This window comes from Neofelis nebulosa, chromosome 7 (genome assembly GCF_028018385.1).
Source record: "Neofelis nebulosa isolate mNeoNeb1 chromosome 7, mNeoNeb1.pri, whole genome shotgun sequence".
Classification (NCBI taxonomy): Eukaryota; Metazoa; Chordata; class Mammalia; order Carnivora; family Felidae; genus Neofelis; species Neofelis nebulosa.
The window spans coordinates 112,021,043-112,038,109 of NC_080788.1; the positions used below are offsets into that span (position 1 = coordinate 112,021,043).

General features: G+C 58.1%; 1 protein-coding gene across 10 annotated transcripts in view; it reads left to right on the plus strand.

The window, feature by feature from the left end:
* PLEKHG3 (pleckstrin homology and RhoGEF domain containing G3) overlaps positions 1–16,202 on the plus strand; it is a 42,969-nt gene extending 26,767 nt beyond the window's left edge. For 2 of the 10 annotated variants that reach the window (XM_058739326.1, XM_058739327.1), the window contains exons 2-19: positions 90–476; positions 1,551–1,648; positions 2,888–2,957; positions 3,268–3,314; positions 3,424–3,574; positions 3,663–3,794; positions 4,080–4,262; positions 5,065–5,157; positions 5,413–5,499; positions 5,750–5,783; positions 6,117–6,215; positions 8,934–9,023; positions 9,432–9,470; positions 9,916–9,938; positions 10,438–10,830; positions 11,329–11,442; positions 12,943–14,356; positions 14,831–16,202. In XM_058739326.1, coding sequence (XP_058595309.1) covers positions 129–476; positions 1,551–1,648; positions 2,888–2,957; positions 3,268–3,314; positions 3,424–3,574; positions 3,663–3,794; positions 4,080–4,262; positions 5,065–5,157; positions 5,413–5,499; positions 5,750–5,783; positions 6,117–6,215; positions 8,934–9,023; positions 9,432–9,470; positions 9,916–9,938; positions 10,438–10,830; positions 11,329–11,442; positions 12,943–14,356; positions 14,831–15,564 — 4,149 coding nt within the window. In that variant the 5' untranslated portion in view covers positions 90–128 and the 3' untranslated portion in view covers positions 15,565–16,202. Of the gene's footprint in view, positions 1–89; positions 477–1,550; positions 1,649–2,887; positions 2,958–3,267; positions 3,315–3,423; positions 3,575–3,662; positions 3,795–4,079; positions 4,263–5,064; positions 5,158–5,412; positions 5,500–5,749; positions 5,784–6,116; positions 6,216–8,933; positions 9,024–9,431; positions 9,471–9,915; positions 9,939–10,437; positions 10,831–11,328; positions 11,443–12,942; positions 14,357–14,830 lie in introns of those variants that run through there. The other 8 variants (XM_058739322.1, XM_058739321.1, XM_058739328.1 and 5 more) reach the window with 8 other exon arrangements.
* The last annotated feature ends 865 nt before the right edge of the window (positions 16,203–17,067 follow it).

The window sequence follows — 17,067 nt, forward strand, 5'->3', positions numbered from 1 at the left end:
ACTCGGCATTCCCTCCTCCCCCAGCAGCCACCCTTTTCCCTTCTGTTTCTGTGAAGATTCCAAGTCAATTCTTTGTCTGTCCCGCCCAGAATCTCTCTGGAGTGCCCTCTCCAGGCAGCGATGCCAGGATGCCTGTCTCTGCCTCTCTCCGCCAAGAGCGCAGCCAGGAGCGGCCCGTGAGCCTGACCTCCACCACCTCCTCGTCGGGTTCATCCCGTGACAGCCGCGGTGCCATGGAGGATCCCAGTGGCTCCGAGGCTTCTGCTGAGAACGGGGCAGGCTCCCCGCGCGGCCGGCATCCCCCCAATGGCAACCCCAACTCCAGCGGCTGGCTGAGCGTGAGGGGGCCCCTGTCTCCGTTCAGCAGCCGGGCCCCGGCGGCCCCAACACATAAGCTCAGCTACCTGGGCCGAGTGGTGCGGGAGATCGTGGAGACGGAGCGGATGTATGTGCAGGACCTGCGCAGCATCGTGGAGGTGAGGCCCGCCACCCAAGGGGCTGAGGTTGGGAGGGGGCCCGGCCTCTGGCTCCTGGTGGCCCAGCTCTGTTGTAAACCTGCTTCCACCCCTGGAAGGAAACTTCTCCCTGATAGTTGGTTTCAGAAGACCTGCTTCCCATGGAGTAGTGGGGAGGTCTCATGCGGCCTGCTCTGGGGGAGCCTCTGACCGCTCCCACTGCCTTACGACTTTGGGTCACATCAGTAGCCCGGGCCCACAGAGTCTCCTGCAGGCCATTAGGGGGCAGGCACGGTTGGTGGGGAGGGGCGGGGACTGCTGTGCTCATGGAAACTGATCACAGTGAGGACACTGGCCTGGATGTTGCCCACCTGTGCCCAGATCCCTGCTCTGGTTGCCTGGCTACGGGTCTCGGGCACCTGCGTAAGCTCCTGAGCCTCGGGTTCCTCACCTGGGACATGAAGACGCACCCACCTCGTAGGGCCATGTTGGTGAGGCATTTCACACTGCGGGCACGCAGGAAGGTGGCTGTGTGGCTGCCACTGAGGACGCCCTCTGCTTGCTGCAGAGGGAACCGTGTATTTGTTTCCAGGGCTGCTGTAATAGATAACCTCAAGCTGCGTGAGTAAAACGCAGACACTTAGTCTATCTTGGTTTAGGAGGCAGAATGCGTTCTACGCCTCTCTCCTGGCTTCTGCCAGGTGGTTGCTGCCTATCCTTTGCGTTCCTCGGCCTGTTGATCTATTATCCCGACCTCTGCCTCCACCTTCCTATCGCTGCCTTCTCTGTGTCCTTTCCTCTTGTGAGGACACCAGTCATTGGAGTTAGGGCCCACCCTAAATCCAGTAGAATATCGTCCTGAGATCCTTGACTCATTACATCTGCAAAGACTCTATTTCCAAGTGAGGTCACCTCCTGAGGTTCTGAATGGATATCAGTTGGGGGGTGGGGAACTATGCAGCCCAGTACGGTAGGCCATGTCTGTGAAGTCACACTGTGGTTGTACAGAAATGGGGTGTGGCTGGAGGAAGTGGGGGGGATGGACTGTACCTGGGGCAGGGTGGAGGATGGGCTCTGATGCCTCCCTCCACGCAGGACTACCTCTTGAAGATCATTGACACGCCTGGGCTGCTGAAGCCAGAACAAGTCAGCGCCCTCTTTGGGAACATAGAAAACATCTATGCACTGAACAGGTATGGAGTGGGACTAACACATACTGCGTTCTGCCTATGAGGACCATCTTAGGGCCTAGAAGGGCCCTGGATGGGCCTAGTCTCCTGGGCTGTGACATGTGGGCCAGGGGCCTGATCACTGAGGGTGGGTGGGTAGTGGTGCTCTACCCCTGTAAGGTGCTACAGTAAGCTCCCTGTAGGAGAGAGGGGGTGTGGGGTCATGTGCCCTGGGGCTGCTGTGCCTCCTGTCAGGCGGGGGAGACCATCTGAGGTCATGTGCATGTTGGGGCCAGACTGGGCCAGGCCAGCACCCTCTCAGGGAATGGCTGGACTCTGGCATGTGATGCTCTTCTCTCTGTCCCTTTGTGGCCCTTTGTCTCTTCCATCTTTCTCCCCTTCTTGCACATCCCTTAACTTCTTCATCACCTTCCTACTAACCCCATGGGAAACCAGGGCTCCCTGGAGGTGATCTGACCCATTAGGTGAATGAACAGATCAGGCGAAAGGGGAGGCTGAGTGAGGTCTGGCAGGAGGCTACTTCAGGGCAAAGGGGCTCCTTGAAGATATGGCGTGTGCTGCCTGGGCCCACAGATTCCCCAGGGCGAGGGCACTGGTCGGGGGAGTGTGCTTGAGGGGACAGCATTGATAGGATATAGGGCCCTCTGAGATGGCTGAGAGACTTCTGCAGTGCAAGCTTCAGAAGGCCAGGAGGGCAGGGTGACTTGGGCCAGGTGCTGGTGGGGGTTGGGAAGACAAATGCATGGGAGGAGGTGACAGGGGAGGGTTGTGGTTAGGGTTTCCCATAGCATCCCAACCTGAATCCAAGTTCAGGCTCTGGGACTCCCCCTCTCTCCCTTTCCTGCATCCTTTTGCACCGGTGTGTGTGTGTCGGGGGCCTTTGCTTACTTTGGGAATCCCAGCCCTCTTCTTCCTCCCCCTTTAATCTCAGTCTGTGTGTGTTTGACTCCTTCTGCTTGCAGAGGAGCTGTCTGTCCTCCCAAGGTGGGTACTCGCATCCCCTTTCTCTTGCTTGCTGAGCATGTGGGGCTCCTTTGCTCCCCATCTTTGCGGCAGTGCTGAATACTCTGTGGTTGCTGGCCTGCATGGGGCTCACTCTGAGGGGGGAGAAGCCCTGACTCTTTGGCGTGTCACCAGGGCTGGCTGTGTATCTGGGAACCAGGAGGTTGGGGAGGGGACTTGTTGGTAGGTGTGGAGGCTGTGAGCTGTCTGGGGTCTGACGACCACTCCCCCCTCCCCCAGCCAGCTACTCAGAGACCTGGACGGCTGCAATAGTGACCCTGTGGCTGTGGCCAGCTGCTTTGTGGAAAGGGTAAGAAGGGCTGGGTTCTTGCCTCTTGTCCCACCTTGCTGGGGACTCAGAGGCACAGGAACGCCCAGCAGAGGCTTCTGCCAGGGGAAGGAGGGGCGTTCTGGGGTGCCTCAGGTGGGAGGGGCATTCTGGGGTGGAGCCAGGGGCTGCTAGGTGGATGGGGTGTCCCAGGGAGATGGGTACAAGGATGGATCTGCAGGTGTTCAGGGAAAGGGGGGCAGAGTGTACTCTGGGGATCAGGGCCATGTTTTTGGTATTCCCAAGTTTGCAGCCTCCCAGAAATCACTATCTTTGTTCGGTCTCTTCTTAGAGCCAAGAGTTTGATATCTACACCCAGTATTGCAACAACTACCCCAAGTGAGTAATTGGGGTGGAGAGGGGAGGTAGAGTTATTTGGTGGGCCTGGAGCACCACACGCCCCCATCTAGGCCTTCCCAGGCAGTGACGGCCGCCTCCCTCCTCCCAGCTCAGTGGCCGCCCTGACCGAGTGCATGCGGGACAAGCAACAGGCCAAGTTCTTTCGGGACCGGCAGGAGCTGCTACAGCACTCTCTGCCCTTGGGCTCCTACTTGCTGAAGCCCGTCCAGCGCATCCTCAAGTACCACCTGCTGCTCCAGGTAACCCAGAGGTCTTCCTGAGGATGCGGGGCCCAGGGGAGGGGCAGGGCCTGAGTCTGGGCCGCCTGAGCGCCTGTCTCCCGCACAGGAAATCGCCAAACATTTTGATGAAGAAGAAGACGGCTTCGAGGTGGTGGAGGATGCCATTGACACCATGACCTGCGTGGCCTGGTACATCAATGACATGAAGAGGAGGCACGAGCATGCAGTCCGGCTCCAGGTGCTGCAGGGCTGGCGGCTGGAGGGACTCGCAGGGGTGGTGGGGCGAGGTGGGGTGGCGCTTGGGAGAGCGCATGTGGCCGCCTGCTGCGGTGAGCTGAGGGCTCGTTTCCCTGTGGGGTGGGCTTCTCTGTGGGGTGGGCTTCTCTGTGGGGAGCCCTTGTGGCAGCGTGTGTCTGGCGGATGCAGGTGGTGGCTGTGTCTGCAGGAGTTTTCTGGGGCTCCACGCAGTCCCCAGAGTGTCATGAGCAGCCTGACTCTGGGGCTCCCTGCTTCTCTGCTGCAGGAGATTCAGTCACTGCTCATCAATTGGAAGGGACCAGACCTGACCATCTACGGGGAGCTCGTCCTGGAGGGCACGTTCCGCGTGCACCGCGTGCGCAACGAGAGGACCTTCTTCCTCTTTGACAAAGCTCTGCTCATCACCAAGAAGCGAGGCGATCACTTTGTCTACAAGAGTCATATCCCGGTAACCAGGCTGCTGTCATGTTCTCTGCCCCTCCACTCCTTCTCCACTTCCGCCATTTTAGTGGGCCAATCTCCAGACCCTTTTTTTTTTTTTTTTTTAAAGATTTTATTTTTGGGGCGCCTGGGTGGCTCAGTCGGTTAAGCGGCTGACTTCAGTTCGGGTCATGATCTCGCAGTCCGTGAGTTCAAGCCCCGCATCGGGCACTGAGCTGACAGCTCAGAGCCTGGAGCCTGTTTCAGATTCTGTGTCTCCCTCTCTCTGGCCCTCCCCCGTTCATGCTCTGCCTCTCTCTGTCTCAAAAATAAATAAATGTTAAAGATTTTGTTTTTGGGGCGCCTGGGTGGCTCAGTCAGTTGAGTGTTGGACTCTTGATTTTGACTCAGGTCATGATCCCGGGTTCGTGGGATGGAGCCCCGAGTTAGGCTCTGCACTGGGCGTGGAGCCTGCTTGGGATTCTCTCTCCCTCTCCCTCTCCCTCTCCCTCTGCTCTCTCTCTTAAAATAAAAATAAATTAATTAAAAAAAAAAGATTTTATCTTGAAGTAATCTCTCCACCAGTGTGGGACTCGAACCTAAAACTCCAAGATCAAGAGGCACATGTTTTACTGACTGAGTCAGCCAGACGCCCCCAGGCTGCACTTCTTGACCTCTTCATGGGCTCCGGGTTGGTGTGGATACAGCTCTATCCTTCTGAGATTACTCTTCCTGCCTCCCCAGATGGTCTCGAGGGGCTGGGGCCCCAGGTCACTCCCACCCCCCCAGTGCCCCTTCTTGTGCTTGACTGCACTCTCTCTCTGCCCCAGTGCTCCTCCCTGATGCTGATCGAAAGCACCAGAGACTCCCTGTGCTTCACCGTCACCCACTACAAGCACAGCAAGCAGCAGTACAACATCCAGGTGAGGGTTGGGAGGCTGGGGACAGACCTGCCTTCTCAGCTCGCTTGGCTCTACTGAGCCTCAGTGTCTCTCTCTGGAAGGTAGAGATCATTGTGGACATCTCTCAGGCTTGTGTTGGGGAGTTAAGATAACCTCACAGAGGCCCCAGCACAGGCCATCTTTCTGCCGCTGCCCCCCTGACAAGCGTGGCCTACGGTGGACGGCTTCAGTCTTGTGATAATAACACCTGGCTCCCTCTCCCTCGGGTCCTTCCAGGCCAAGACAGTGGAGGAGAAACGGAGCTGGACTCACCACATCAAGAGGCTCATCCTGGAGAACCACCACACCACTATCCCCCAGAAGGTGAGTGCCGGGGGGTACCCCACCTAGCTCCTGATGGGCTGCAGGGAGAGGTGATCCTCAGCCAGGGCCAGGGGCCCACCAGTGCCTCACCCTCTGGACGTTGGCTCCACTCGACAGTGGGGATCAGCCTATGCCCTCGACCTCAGCCTAGCACTGTGGGTGTCCCGGTGCAGTAAGAGCCGAGCTGGTGGAGCAAGGGAGGCACAGCACATAGTGAGGTGGTAACAGGGTGTGTTTCCTTTCCTTCCAGGCCAAGGAAGCCATCTTGGAAATGGACTCCTACTGTAAGTGTGCCCTTTCTGCCTGCTTTGCCCCTAGTTGTGCACATCTCTAGGTCACGTTGCATCCTGGGGAAGCTCTGCCTACTGCTTATATTGCAGGGAGCAGGGAGGATGGGAAAGGAAAGCTCCTTTTGTCAAAGGCTAGGGGTCTGCTGCAAGGTCAAGGGCATGGTCCTGTTGGCAGGTGCAACTCCTAGTGCCTCACATTCCTGGATGGAAGATGGAAGAGAAGGGAGCTCTGGAGGCTTCTGGCCCCTGGAGCTGGGGCGGGCAGCAAAGGTGTGGTCAGGTATAGTCAGAGTCTAGGCCAAGGCTGATTGTGAATCTCGTGTGCAGATCCCAGTCGGTACCGCTGCAGCCCGGAGCGCCTGAAGAAGGCTTGGTCCTCCCAGGACGAAGTGTCCACCCACGTGCGGCAGGGGCGCCGGCAGTCTGGTAAGGGAAGGGCTGTGTGGGCAGAGACGCTTCCTCGGAGGACTCTGGGCCAGGAGGGGGACTGTGTGCAGCAGCATTTGGGGCTGGCTGTCACCTCTCCGGACATCTTGGGAAAGGGCAGGTCCCGGGAGGGTTGCTGGGCACATGTAGAGCACCCCTCCCAGTGCTCCTGCTTCGGGCCCTTCTTGTGCCCCAGGGTTGGGCAGCCCACCTTTTCCCGCACCCTGGGAATGCTGGTTTACTCAGGGCTCGGTGCCCCTTAGCTTTCCCGCGACTGAAATCTTACTCCTTGGCCATTCAGAATCCTGGAGCCCAGCCAGGAGTGACGCTCAGACATCATGGGTGATCCCCAGCCCAGTTCTGGAGCAGAGCAGAGGCAGGACGCAGGGAAAACGAGTTAGATGTCAAGTGGCACCAGATCCAGACAGGAAATATTTACTTTGGGTCTCAGGAAAAGTTCAGTTTTCCTCTGCTGGGTTTTCTTCCATGACTGGGCTTGCTGCTATGTACTTGGAGTTACTGAAATGAATCGTCTGTTGAAAAAGAGAGAGCCTTGCGTTTATTCTTAGCTCTGGGGGTGATAAGTGTGTGTATTCTACGTCTGTTCGTCTGTTTGTACTCTTCAGTCCGAGGCCCAGGGACAGACTTAGCCTCAACTGGTACCTACCAGACATAGATGAGGTGAGAGTTGGAATGAGAAATGTCTCAGAAACCCCTGGAGAGAAGATTCGGCAGTATGGGCAGCACTGTCCTGGCTTAGATCTCCGTGGTGCACTGGGCTTTGACTGGCTGTGACCCACGGGTCCCCTGAACAACTATGTGGATTGACCGTGGGCTTTGGTTTTCTGGAAGGTGGAACCAAGCGGTCTCTGGAAAGCTTTTGTGATTTTGTTTTGTTATGTGTTCCTCCCAATGGACCTTAAACCCTAGGCAAATTTGCTATGTTTGCAAAAGTTTTACGATGTCGTATTGTTAAAAGCCCCAAACTGAGGGTGTTACTTCGTACGTTTCTGGCCCTTTCTGTTTTCCTTTTTTTCTGTAACGTTCTTCCTGCCCTTCTAGAGTTCCCCTTTAACCTGCCATAGCTTTGCATTGGAAGCTTCTGGATCGTGGAGGTGATGATGGTGGTGGTGGTTGAAACAGCAGTACCGCCTGTCATAACATCAGTGTCCAAACTGCAGCTATCAAGGCACTCGGGAAATGAGCTGTTTTAGAGCTAAGTTTCCACAAGACTGAGACTTTAGCCCGTGAACACGGACGGAGTCGTGTTCTATTTACTTGTGTTCATACTTTAGTTTCAACCATTATGAAACAAACATCTCTCCTTTTTTTTTTAAATTTTTTTTAATGTTTATTTATTTTTGAGAGAGAGAGAGACAGTGTGCAAGCAGGGGAGGGGCAGAGAGAGAGGGAGACACAGAATCCGAGGCAGGCTCCAGGCTCGGAGCTGTCGGCACAGAGCCCGACGTGAGGCGCAAACACTGGGATCCTGACCGGAGCCGAAGTCATACATGTAACTGACTGAGCCACCCAGGCGCCCCGAAACAAACATCTTTCTAAAACATGCTGCCTGCTCTTGAGCCTTTCAGGGTAGAGGATGCTGACCGCAGTTGAACTTTCCCCTTTCTGGAGACTGCTGCGGCCTGTGAACCGCTAGGGCAGTGGCGTTCGTCGTGTGGTGTCCGTCCTTAACCCAGAGCGTTGGTTCTCGTCTGTGGTAGCGTGCTCGCCTGTAGCTCTTCTCCCCACTTGTGTTGTTTGAAATCAGCTGACTGAACTTGTAAGAAGTGTGGGTAAAGACAGGCCAGCAAGGGGCCCCTGGCCATCTCAGTCGGTGGAGCATGTGACTCTTGATCTTGGGGTCATGAGTTTGAGCCCCATGTTGGGTGTAGAGAGTATTTTATTTTTTTATTAAAATAATTTTTTTTTTTGAGTTTATTTATTTTGAGGGGGAGAAAGAAAGTGTGCGTGACAGGGGCAGAGAGAGAGAGAGAGAGAGACAGAGAATCCCAAGCAGGCTCCACACTGTCAGCATGGAGCCTGATGCAGGGCTCGAACTCCTAAATCAAGGGTCGGTCGCTTAACCGACTGAGCCATCCAGGCACCCTGGGTGTAGAGATTACTTTTAAAAAAGTGTTTAAAAAAAAACAAAAAAGGGGGGGGCAGGAAGTTGCTGAGAGGGAGACACAGGCCCAGTGCTAGCACTGCCGTGACGCATGGAGCCACCTACTCTCTTGCCTCAGGGCCTCCTCCTTCCCGACTGCTGAGCTGGGCAGAGAAGTACACTCTGGATACGGAAGGTGCTGCTGTCATTACTTGTCACTTACAAAATATTCTTGATTACAAGCTTTAAGGTGAAAGAGTAGGGCATTCTACCTTTCTCACTTAAAAAAAACAGTCGGATTAACATTTACTTATGTTGTGTGTGTACCCACACCCACACCTCAGTGGAAAAAACTTCAGTGTGCTCCCCTGCTCGGGAACAGCCCAGAGACCTCAGTAGATTTTCCTTCTGCCCCCCAAGTTTATAGTGGGCTGCCCAGTTAACACCAGTGGGGCAAGAACAGTATGGGCTAAGGTCAAGACTGCGTGGAGCGGTCCCTCGACACATGTCCTCTTGTTCCCTGCCTGTCTGTCTCAGGTCTGTCTTCAGAAAGGCTGGGGTACACGGTGCTGCCGCCATCAGCCTAATGGGTGTGTTTTGTATCTTGTTCCCAGAGCCCGGTCAGCCCCTGTTCAGCCGGGCATCACTCCCCAGCGGGCAGCGAGGCTTCACGGAGCCAGGCCTTAAGGGCCGTAGGAAGTCGGGTGCGACCTCTGCTTTCCAGCCAGGGGTGCTGCGAGGGGGCCGGGCCTCGGGTGTCGCTAATGCGCTGATGTGCTTCTTGCGGGGAGGGTGGGGCTTGAGGTAGAGCCAGGCATCTCCAGAGACGTGGCCGGTTGGTCCTAGGAGGCAGCATGGGGCTCTGGCTCCGGAACTGAGGGCCCTGGGCGAGGTGCACTAACGCAGCGATTGTGGGCAGAGCTGCTCCTGGTGCTGGCTGGGGGTGGCCCGGGCCCTGCTTCCCTGTGCGGTAGGTACAGAACCCCAGAGCTGAATGGCAGCCAAGCTGGAGGGAACTTTGAGCTGGTGGTGTCGGTGGCGCTGTGAGCATGGGACCAGGGCCAGGCCTGTTTCCAGGCCTGCACTGACTGTCCATTCGCTTTCCTTCTCAGAGCCCACCAGACACCTGCTCAGGCAACTCAGTGAGAAAGGTGAGTGTGAGCATGGCCGGGCCTTCCCGGCAAGCTCTCGGGTAGGGGCAGGGAGGTGACACAGGTAGCCTTCTGGGTGGGGGTACTGAGGACAGTTTAGAGGGGACGCTGCCTCCCTTCCTCCTTCCTCCCTGGAGGTGGGCCTCATCCCTTGCTGTCTGGGGAGGGGGCTTGAGTCCTCCCTCCTCACACACTCCTTGCACCCTGTCCTCGGGGAACAGCAGGAGAGAGTGACACACACAGGCCTGTGCCGCTCTGCATCTCCCAGGGCCTCTGCTCTGTCAGTCATTCCTTTGAAAGCCCAGGAGACCGGGTGAGGGTTCTGGGAGTGGGAGCCCTTCCCCAGGGGGCTCCTGGCTTCTGTAAAGAGGCTCTTCCTCCTGCTTACCCATCTCTTCTCCCCTCCCCTCCCCCTTGCCTGCGTGCTGGGACCCTGTGGTGGCAGCAGGCGGAACAGCGGGAATGAAGGTAAGGGGAATGAAGGTAAGGCCGATGGGCAGAGAGGACTGGCCTGACGGAGGGGGGGTGGGGCTGCCGGGTCAGCGCCCCCGCCCCTTCAGCTCTCACTGTCTTCATGCATTCCATAAATACCTATCGAGCACCTCCTGTGTGCTGGCCTCTGTCTTGAGAGTCACAGAGACGAATAAGCCATGGCCCTTGCCCTGGGGACCCTTCTGTACCCTTTTCCTGGAATGGTACCCTGGTGGTGGCCCAGCCTGGATCTTCTCCATTTTCTCTCTCTGGGGCAGGCAGACCTCGCTGGGTCTTGAGTTCCTGACCAGGCTCCAGGTCCCAGCCTTCCACCTTGAGGACCCCCACCCCCACCCTCACTGGGCCCTGGTGGACACCAGGGGTTGGGTGTTTAAGTGTGGCTTTCTCTGGGTAAAGCCTCCCCACCCCCAGCCGCTGGCAGGAGGAGGGGGCTTGCCCAGAGGCTGGTCACGAGGGGGTCTTGTGCTCTGAACAGCATGCAGGCAGTGCCGGCGCTCTCCTGGACTTTGGGCGGCCTCCTCGTGCTCAGGGCATACAGCCAGAGGCTGAAGGGGCTGCCCGGGAGGAGCAGGAGGAGGAGGAGGAGGAAGAGGAGGAGGAGGTGGTGGAGGAGGAGGAGGAGGAGGAGGAGGAGGAGCAGGCCTTTCAGGTGTCTCTGGAAGACTTGGCAGGGCATGAAGGCAGCGAGAAGGGGGCCAGGCTGGAGCCCCAAGGCTCGGAGGAGGAGGAGGAGGAGGAGGAGGAGGAGGAGGAGGAGGAGAGCCTGGCAGTGGCGGAGCAGGTAGCCGACTTTGCCAGCTCCCTGCTGGCCGCCCTCCACTGCTGGCACTATCGGGCCAACGCTTTACTTTTCTCCCGGGGCGCTATGGTGAGGTGTCTCTTTGATCTCCCCTCCTCCTTGCATGTTCCCTGGCGAGTGCATGCCCATCCGGGAGTTCTCTCCCCTGCCCTCCCACCCCTCCGTCCTGTTCCTTCATTCCTGCCATCAGCACCTAACCCCTCGCCTGCTGTCACGCCCCGGTGAGCCCCTGGCATGTGCTGTTCCAGTACTGGGCGTGAACTAGCTTACTCCCCAGTGAGCATGACTAATGGGATGGGGGCGGTGGGGAAGGGGGAGAAGCCAGCACACAGCGGGGCTGGAAGGGGCAGGCGGGTTGGACTTTCCTGAGGCTGCGCACCTGGCAGGGATTTCTGCATCCCTAGACCTTGCAGTTCAGGTTGACTGTGGAATGGCTCAGGTCCCAGGCTGGCTCTCGATACAGCCCAGCCGCCTTGGGGGCTCAGAAGGTTCTGCCCACGTTGGGCTGCAGAAGGGACGAGCTCCCAGCTGTCCCAGGAGCTGATGATGGCCCTCTGCTTCCTGCAGGAGAAGGGGCGTAGGGAGTCTGAAGGCCCCAAGAGCCGCAGAAGGCCCGGCGGCCGGTCTCCCACTAGTGCTGAGAAGCGCATGAGCTTTGAGTCTACCTCTTCGCTGCCAGAGGTGAGTGGCCGGCAGGCAGAAGGGGGACGGTGCGGGAGTGCCCGGAGCACCTGGTCTGCAGGTGGGGCTTCCAGGCACGGGCTCTCCTGTTGGGCCCGTGGGGATAGATCCCCTCCTCCACGCCCCAGGACTCTTTGCCCCTTTAGGAAGCCTGTCTGGCCTGTGAGCGTGTGGTAGTGTGAGCGGGCAGCTCCTTTCTTTGGGCAGGTGCAGACTCTCGTCAAGGGCCATATTCGTGGAGGTGACCAGATTTTAGGTCCCTTCAGCCAGGCCTCCTGGTATAGGGCGTAAGGCCCTGCCCCCGCCAGCATGCCAGACATTTAAGTCACACCTGTGCCCACCTGGGTATTGACATCTGGGCACTTCCTGCTTGTCCGATGTTTTGTTTCTTCCTTCTGTTGCCTGCAACAGCTCAGGTAGAAAGAGGCTGAGAGAAGTTGAGTGACTTGCCTGACATCAGGCAGCTGCTGAGGGGCAGAGCTGAGGTCAGAACCTGTGACTCAGAAGCCCCCCTTCCGCTTCCTGGCACGCAGGCCTAAACCATGGGTCCTGCTTTGCAGACTTGGGACTAGAACCATTGGAATCGGGTCTGATTCCTTAGAATGTAGCATGTTTGCTCTTTTTCCCGAAGGTCCCTGTGGAAGGCTGCCTGTACTGGCTGGTTTCGTGGTTCAGATCACCTTCAAGGTGGTCAGGAGGAAGTTCTTGAATTTGCTTCCTTCCTTGTCTGTCTGCTGGGCATCTGCAGAGTTGTGCATAGGGCCAGAGGCTGGCTGGTAGGAGCCAGATGCCGGTCTTCACCCTCTGACAGGACTCTAGCATGGGGTCCTGTTGCACTGTGGACCCTCATCCACACAGGAGGTCCTTACCCCTCAGGGAAGGTGGGTCTGAACCCAGAACAACCCCCATGTGGCCTCTAGGGCCTTAGGGAGCTGCCTCTCCATCAGGCATACCCTGTGTTGTATGCTCCCACCTTGTCCCTCTGGCTCCCAGGCAGGCTGCCACTGAGAGGTGCCAACACCACCCAATATGTGTTCTTAGAATTGTCCTTGGGTTTTACGACCCAAGCCCCCTTGCTGCATGATGGCTGGGGGTCATCACCACATTCTTCTCTCTAAGGACCTGTTTCCCCACTCTTTTTTTTTTTTTTTTTTTAATTTATTTTTGGGACAGAGAGAGACAGAGCATGAACGGGGGAGGGGCAGAGAGAGAGGGAGACACAGAATCGGAAACAGGCTCCAGGCTCCGAGCTAACAGCCCAGAGCCTGACGCGGGGCTCGAACTCACAGACCGCGAGATCGTGACCTGGCTGAAGTCGGACGCTTAACCGACTGCGCCACCCGGGCGCCCCTCCCCACTCTTGAGTTGTACTCATTCTCATTGCCTTTGGTCCTAAACTGCATGCCCTCTCACTGAACCGAGAGAGCAGGTTGTGCTGTCCGCTTATCCTTTGGATCTCATGAGGGAGGGTTTTGGCTCACATGAGTTCTGTTATCCCAGGTTGAGCCAGACCCTGAGCCTGAGACAGAGCAGGAAGTATTTGCTGCTGTGGAAGGTGCCAGCATCGAGGAGGTGCCCTCAGACATGGAGTCTCCAGAAGTCCTGGAAACACAGCTTGATGCCCACCAGGAGCTGCTGGGGATGGCCCCCCCGGGTGACATGGTGGACTTTGTGGTGGCTGAGAGCACCGAGGACCTTAAGACTCTGAGCAGTGAGGAGGAGGAGGAGGAGGAGGAGGAGGAGGAGGACGTGGGTGCCACGCAGGAGCCCGAGAGCCTCCTGCCGCCCTCTGTGCTGGACCAGGCCAGCATCATTGCCGAGCGCTTCGTCAGCAGCTTCTCTCGGCGGAGCAGCCTGGCCCTGGAGGATGGCAAGGCCAGCGGCTTTGGGAGCCCGAGGCTGACAAGCCGGAGCAGCAGCGTGCTCAGCCTAGAGGGCAGCGAGAAGGGCTCGGCCCGGCGTGGCAGCACCACCGACGCCCTTGGCTCGCAGCCGCCCCCAGAGGTGGACAGTGGTGTGGGCGTGGCCACGGAGAGCAGCCCTTCGGTCAACGGGACGGAGCCCCCGAGTCCAGGCTGCCCTGCAGAGCCCGACAGGTCTTCCTGTAAGAAGAAGGAATCGGCACTCTCCACCCGAGACCGGCTGTTGCTGGACAAGATCAAGAGCTACTATGAGAACGCGGAGCACCATGACGCGGGCTTTAGCATCCGGCGCCGAGAGAGCCTCTCCTACATCCCCAAAGGGCTGGTGAGGAACTCCGTTTCCAGATTCAACAGCCTTCCCAGGCCGGACCCAGAGCCCACGGCTCCGCTGGGGCACAGGAGGCAGGTGGGCTCCCGGCCGGCTTCGTGGGCTATGTTTGACCTCCCAGGCCCTGGCCAGGCGAGCGCTGGGGAGCCAGCTCCTATCACAGATGCTGAGTTCAGGCCGTCTTCAGAAATTGTAAAGATCTGGGAGGGAATGGAGTCTCCCGGGGAGAGCTCTCACAAGGGGCCTGGCCAAGGCCAGGCCAATGGTTTTGACCTGCACGAACCGCTCTTCATCCTGGAGGAGCACGAACTGGGGGCCATCACTGAGGAGTCGGCCGCTGCCTCCCCTGAGAGTGCCTCCCCCACAGAGCGGCCCAGCCCAGCCCACCTGGCCCGGGAGCTGAAGGAGCTCGTGAAGGAGCTGAGTGGCGACGTCCAGGGGGAGCTGGTGGCTCCACTGCACCCGCGCATCGTCCAGCTCTCCCACGTGATGGATGGCTGCGTGAGCGAGCGAGTCAAGAACAAGGTCTACCAGCTGGCCCGCCAGTACAGCCTGCGGATCAAGAGCAAATCTGTGCCAGCCAGGCCACCACTCCAGTGGGGAAAGGCGGCTCCCACCATTCCCTGCCTGCAGGAGGAGGCTGGAGCACCCTTGGGTGGCAAAGGTACAATGAGGGGGTGGGGGGTGGGCCCTTCCCGCAAGTCTGGGGTGGAAGAGCTTTTGAGGAGCAGGTTGGCTCCTGGAGGAAGGTGACCCTGTAGAACCATGACCAAAGAGAGGGCTGGACTCCACACGCAGGGCGGTGCGTGGCCCTGCTGTAACACCCTCACCGCCCTCCCCCGGCCCTTCCTGTGGAGCAGAGACCTGGGGGAAACGTGGCCATGGGCCCGCTCTTCCAGGGGAGGAAGCTCTTGTCTTTTCCTGTGACTCCTGACCCCACGTCCAACTGCCTTTTCCTCATTCTTCCCATTGCCCTCCGATAAAGGGGCCGTGGATGGTGAATGTGACTTCTCTGCCATCACAACCCAAACCCCAGTAAGCAGCCTTGCCTGGAGTGGGAGCAGAAGGCAGTTCTGAGTCCTCACTTGCCCTCTCCCCTCCTGCCCAGTGGGTCAGTCAGCTCACTCTCTCCCCACAGGTAAGAGAAAGCCGGTGCTGTCCCTCCTCAACGATGAGCAGACGGTGACCCCGGAGCATAGCCCGCCCAAGCCCTGCTCTCCTCGGCATTGCTCCTTCAGTCCCACTGCTGCCAGCCCGAGGACCACCTCGCCTGGGGTCCGGCCCTCCTCTCGAAGCCCCCTCAGCCCCTTCGACACTGAGACCTTCAACTGGCCTGATGTCCGAGAGCTCTGCTCCAAGTACACCTCCCACGACGAGGCATTCCAGGCCGAGGGCGGCCGGCCCCGTGGCCAGCCTGTCAACCGGAGCCGCTCGGTGCCAGAGAACATGGTGGAGCCCCCTCTGGCGGGCAAGGTGGGCCGCTGCTGCAGCGTGGGCGCCAAGAGGGGCCGGGCAGACCCAGAGGCCACCCAGCCCCAGCCCCCTGGGGGATTGCCCCAAAGCAGGCTGGTCGGAGAGGAAGCCCTGTATGTCACCGCAGACCTCACCCTGGAGAACAACGGGCGGGTGATCGTCATGGAGAAGGGGCCTCTGCCCTGCCCCGCTGCGGGGCTGGAGGAGGGCAGTGGGCAGAGACCAAGCTCACCAGCAGCCGCTGTGGGACAGGGCCTGGATTTCCAGGAGTCTGGGATTTCCAGGAGTCCAGAGTATTGGCCAAAGGAAGAGGGTCCCAGGGACCCAGTGGACCCAGGCCAGCAGGGCAGAGTGAGAAACCTGAGGGAGAAATTCCAGGCCTTGAACTCTGTAGGGTGACTCTGAGTCCAAGGAGAGGGAGGAGCCATGTGGCTGCGGGGGGGACGGGAAGGGACCACGGCAGGCTTGCCCTCAGGCCTGGCTCACACTGCTCACAAGGGCCCCTGGAAGAATGCTCTGGTGTACCCGGCAAGTGTCTTCACTGGGAACTGGCTGGCGCACCTCTGGGCTCGGGGCGACTTTCCACAGGCCCAGTTGAGCCTTTCTTCCCACCGAGGCCAGTGTGACCACTTCCCTTGTATATAGTTCTTCAGTGAGAAGCTGAATATTTAAGCTCTTCTCTTCCCAGGGAGAGCAAGTCATGCTCAGGCCTCCAGTGTTGGGCTGACCACTGCCGGGCTGAGGCGCCCACCCGGAGGAGTCGTGGGGAGGTGGCCTGGGGAGGCTTTCCTCTTTGTGTCTTTCCTTAGGATCCAGGCAGGAACCAGGCCCATAATTTATTGCTTCCCATCCCGCGGTATATTTGTGTGTGCAGGTGAGAGTTTGTGTGTGTTCTTTTGTTGTGGATTCCTCTCCCGTGAAGAGTGTAACGCGCTCAGTTCAGGTACTTTTGTAGGTTGTCTTGCTGATCCTGTGGTTGTCACTAATGTATATACATTTCATTATTTGCCAATGGTTCAATAACCACTGCTGACCAACCGGCCTGTGTGTGGCTCCTCACTGGGCCTCACTGGGGTGGGGACGGTTGATCAAGGCCAGGGATGTCTTAGGGAGGCGGGCTGCGGGGGTTGTTGCTGTCACACTCATTCGTCATCTGTGCTCACAAAGCATAAGGCACCAGGGTGATCGCCGGGGAGGCTGGGGCAGCAGCGTGTGCAGGAGGGAACTTGTTTTCTGTCTACCCCAGCCTGGCATCCTGTCGGTGGCGGGAGTTGGGGGTGGAGGGACCAGGCCAGGTTTTAGCTTCCTCAAGGACCAAAGTTCAACTAAACAAGGTGGGGGAAATGAATGGAACGTTTTTCTAACAGGCGGAAGTTTCCAACGTCTGGTGCCCTTTTCTCTCCCTCTCTAGTTCCCAAGAGACATCCTAAAAGGCAAGGATTCTAAACTTGGAGCCTAGACATGTCTTGAGGTGGCCTGCAATATTGTGTAAAGAGAGCAAGTGCATTTTTTCTGGGATGGAACCTCAGTTTTCATCCCGTTCTCAAAGGGTCTTTTCTTGAAAGGGCTAGGAATGCCTGCCTGTTTCTAATTGGGCTTTCTTTCTGCCCTTTCTCTGTGGCGCACCAGCCTTGTTTGGCCCTGTTCCTGCAGGCGTGTGTTCCCACAGGTCTTGTGGGTCAGGGCTTCGTGAGCTTCTGATCTCAGAGGACAGACTCGGCCTGAAGGCAGGTGTGCAGAGTCTAAAGAGGCCAAGGGAAGAGTGGAGGCCAGGGGAGGCCTCTCCGAAGCAGCAGCAGACAGGGCTAGCCTGTGTTCTACCCATTGTCTTGAATGTTATGCGGTTTCCACAGTTGCTGAGGATAGAGGCGTGTGTTGGGGTATGACGCTCAGTAGCTATAA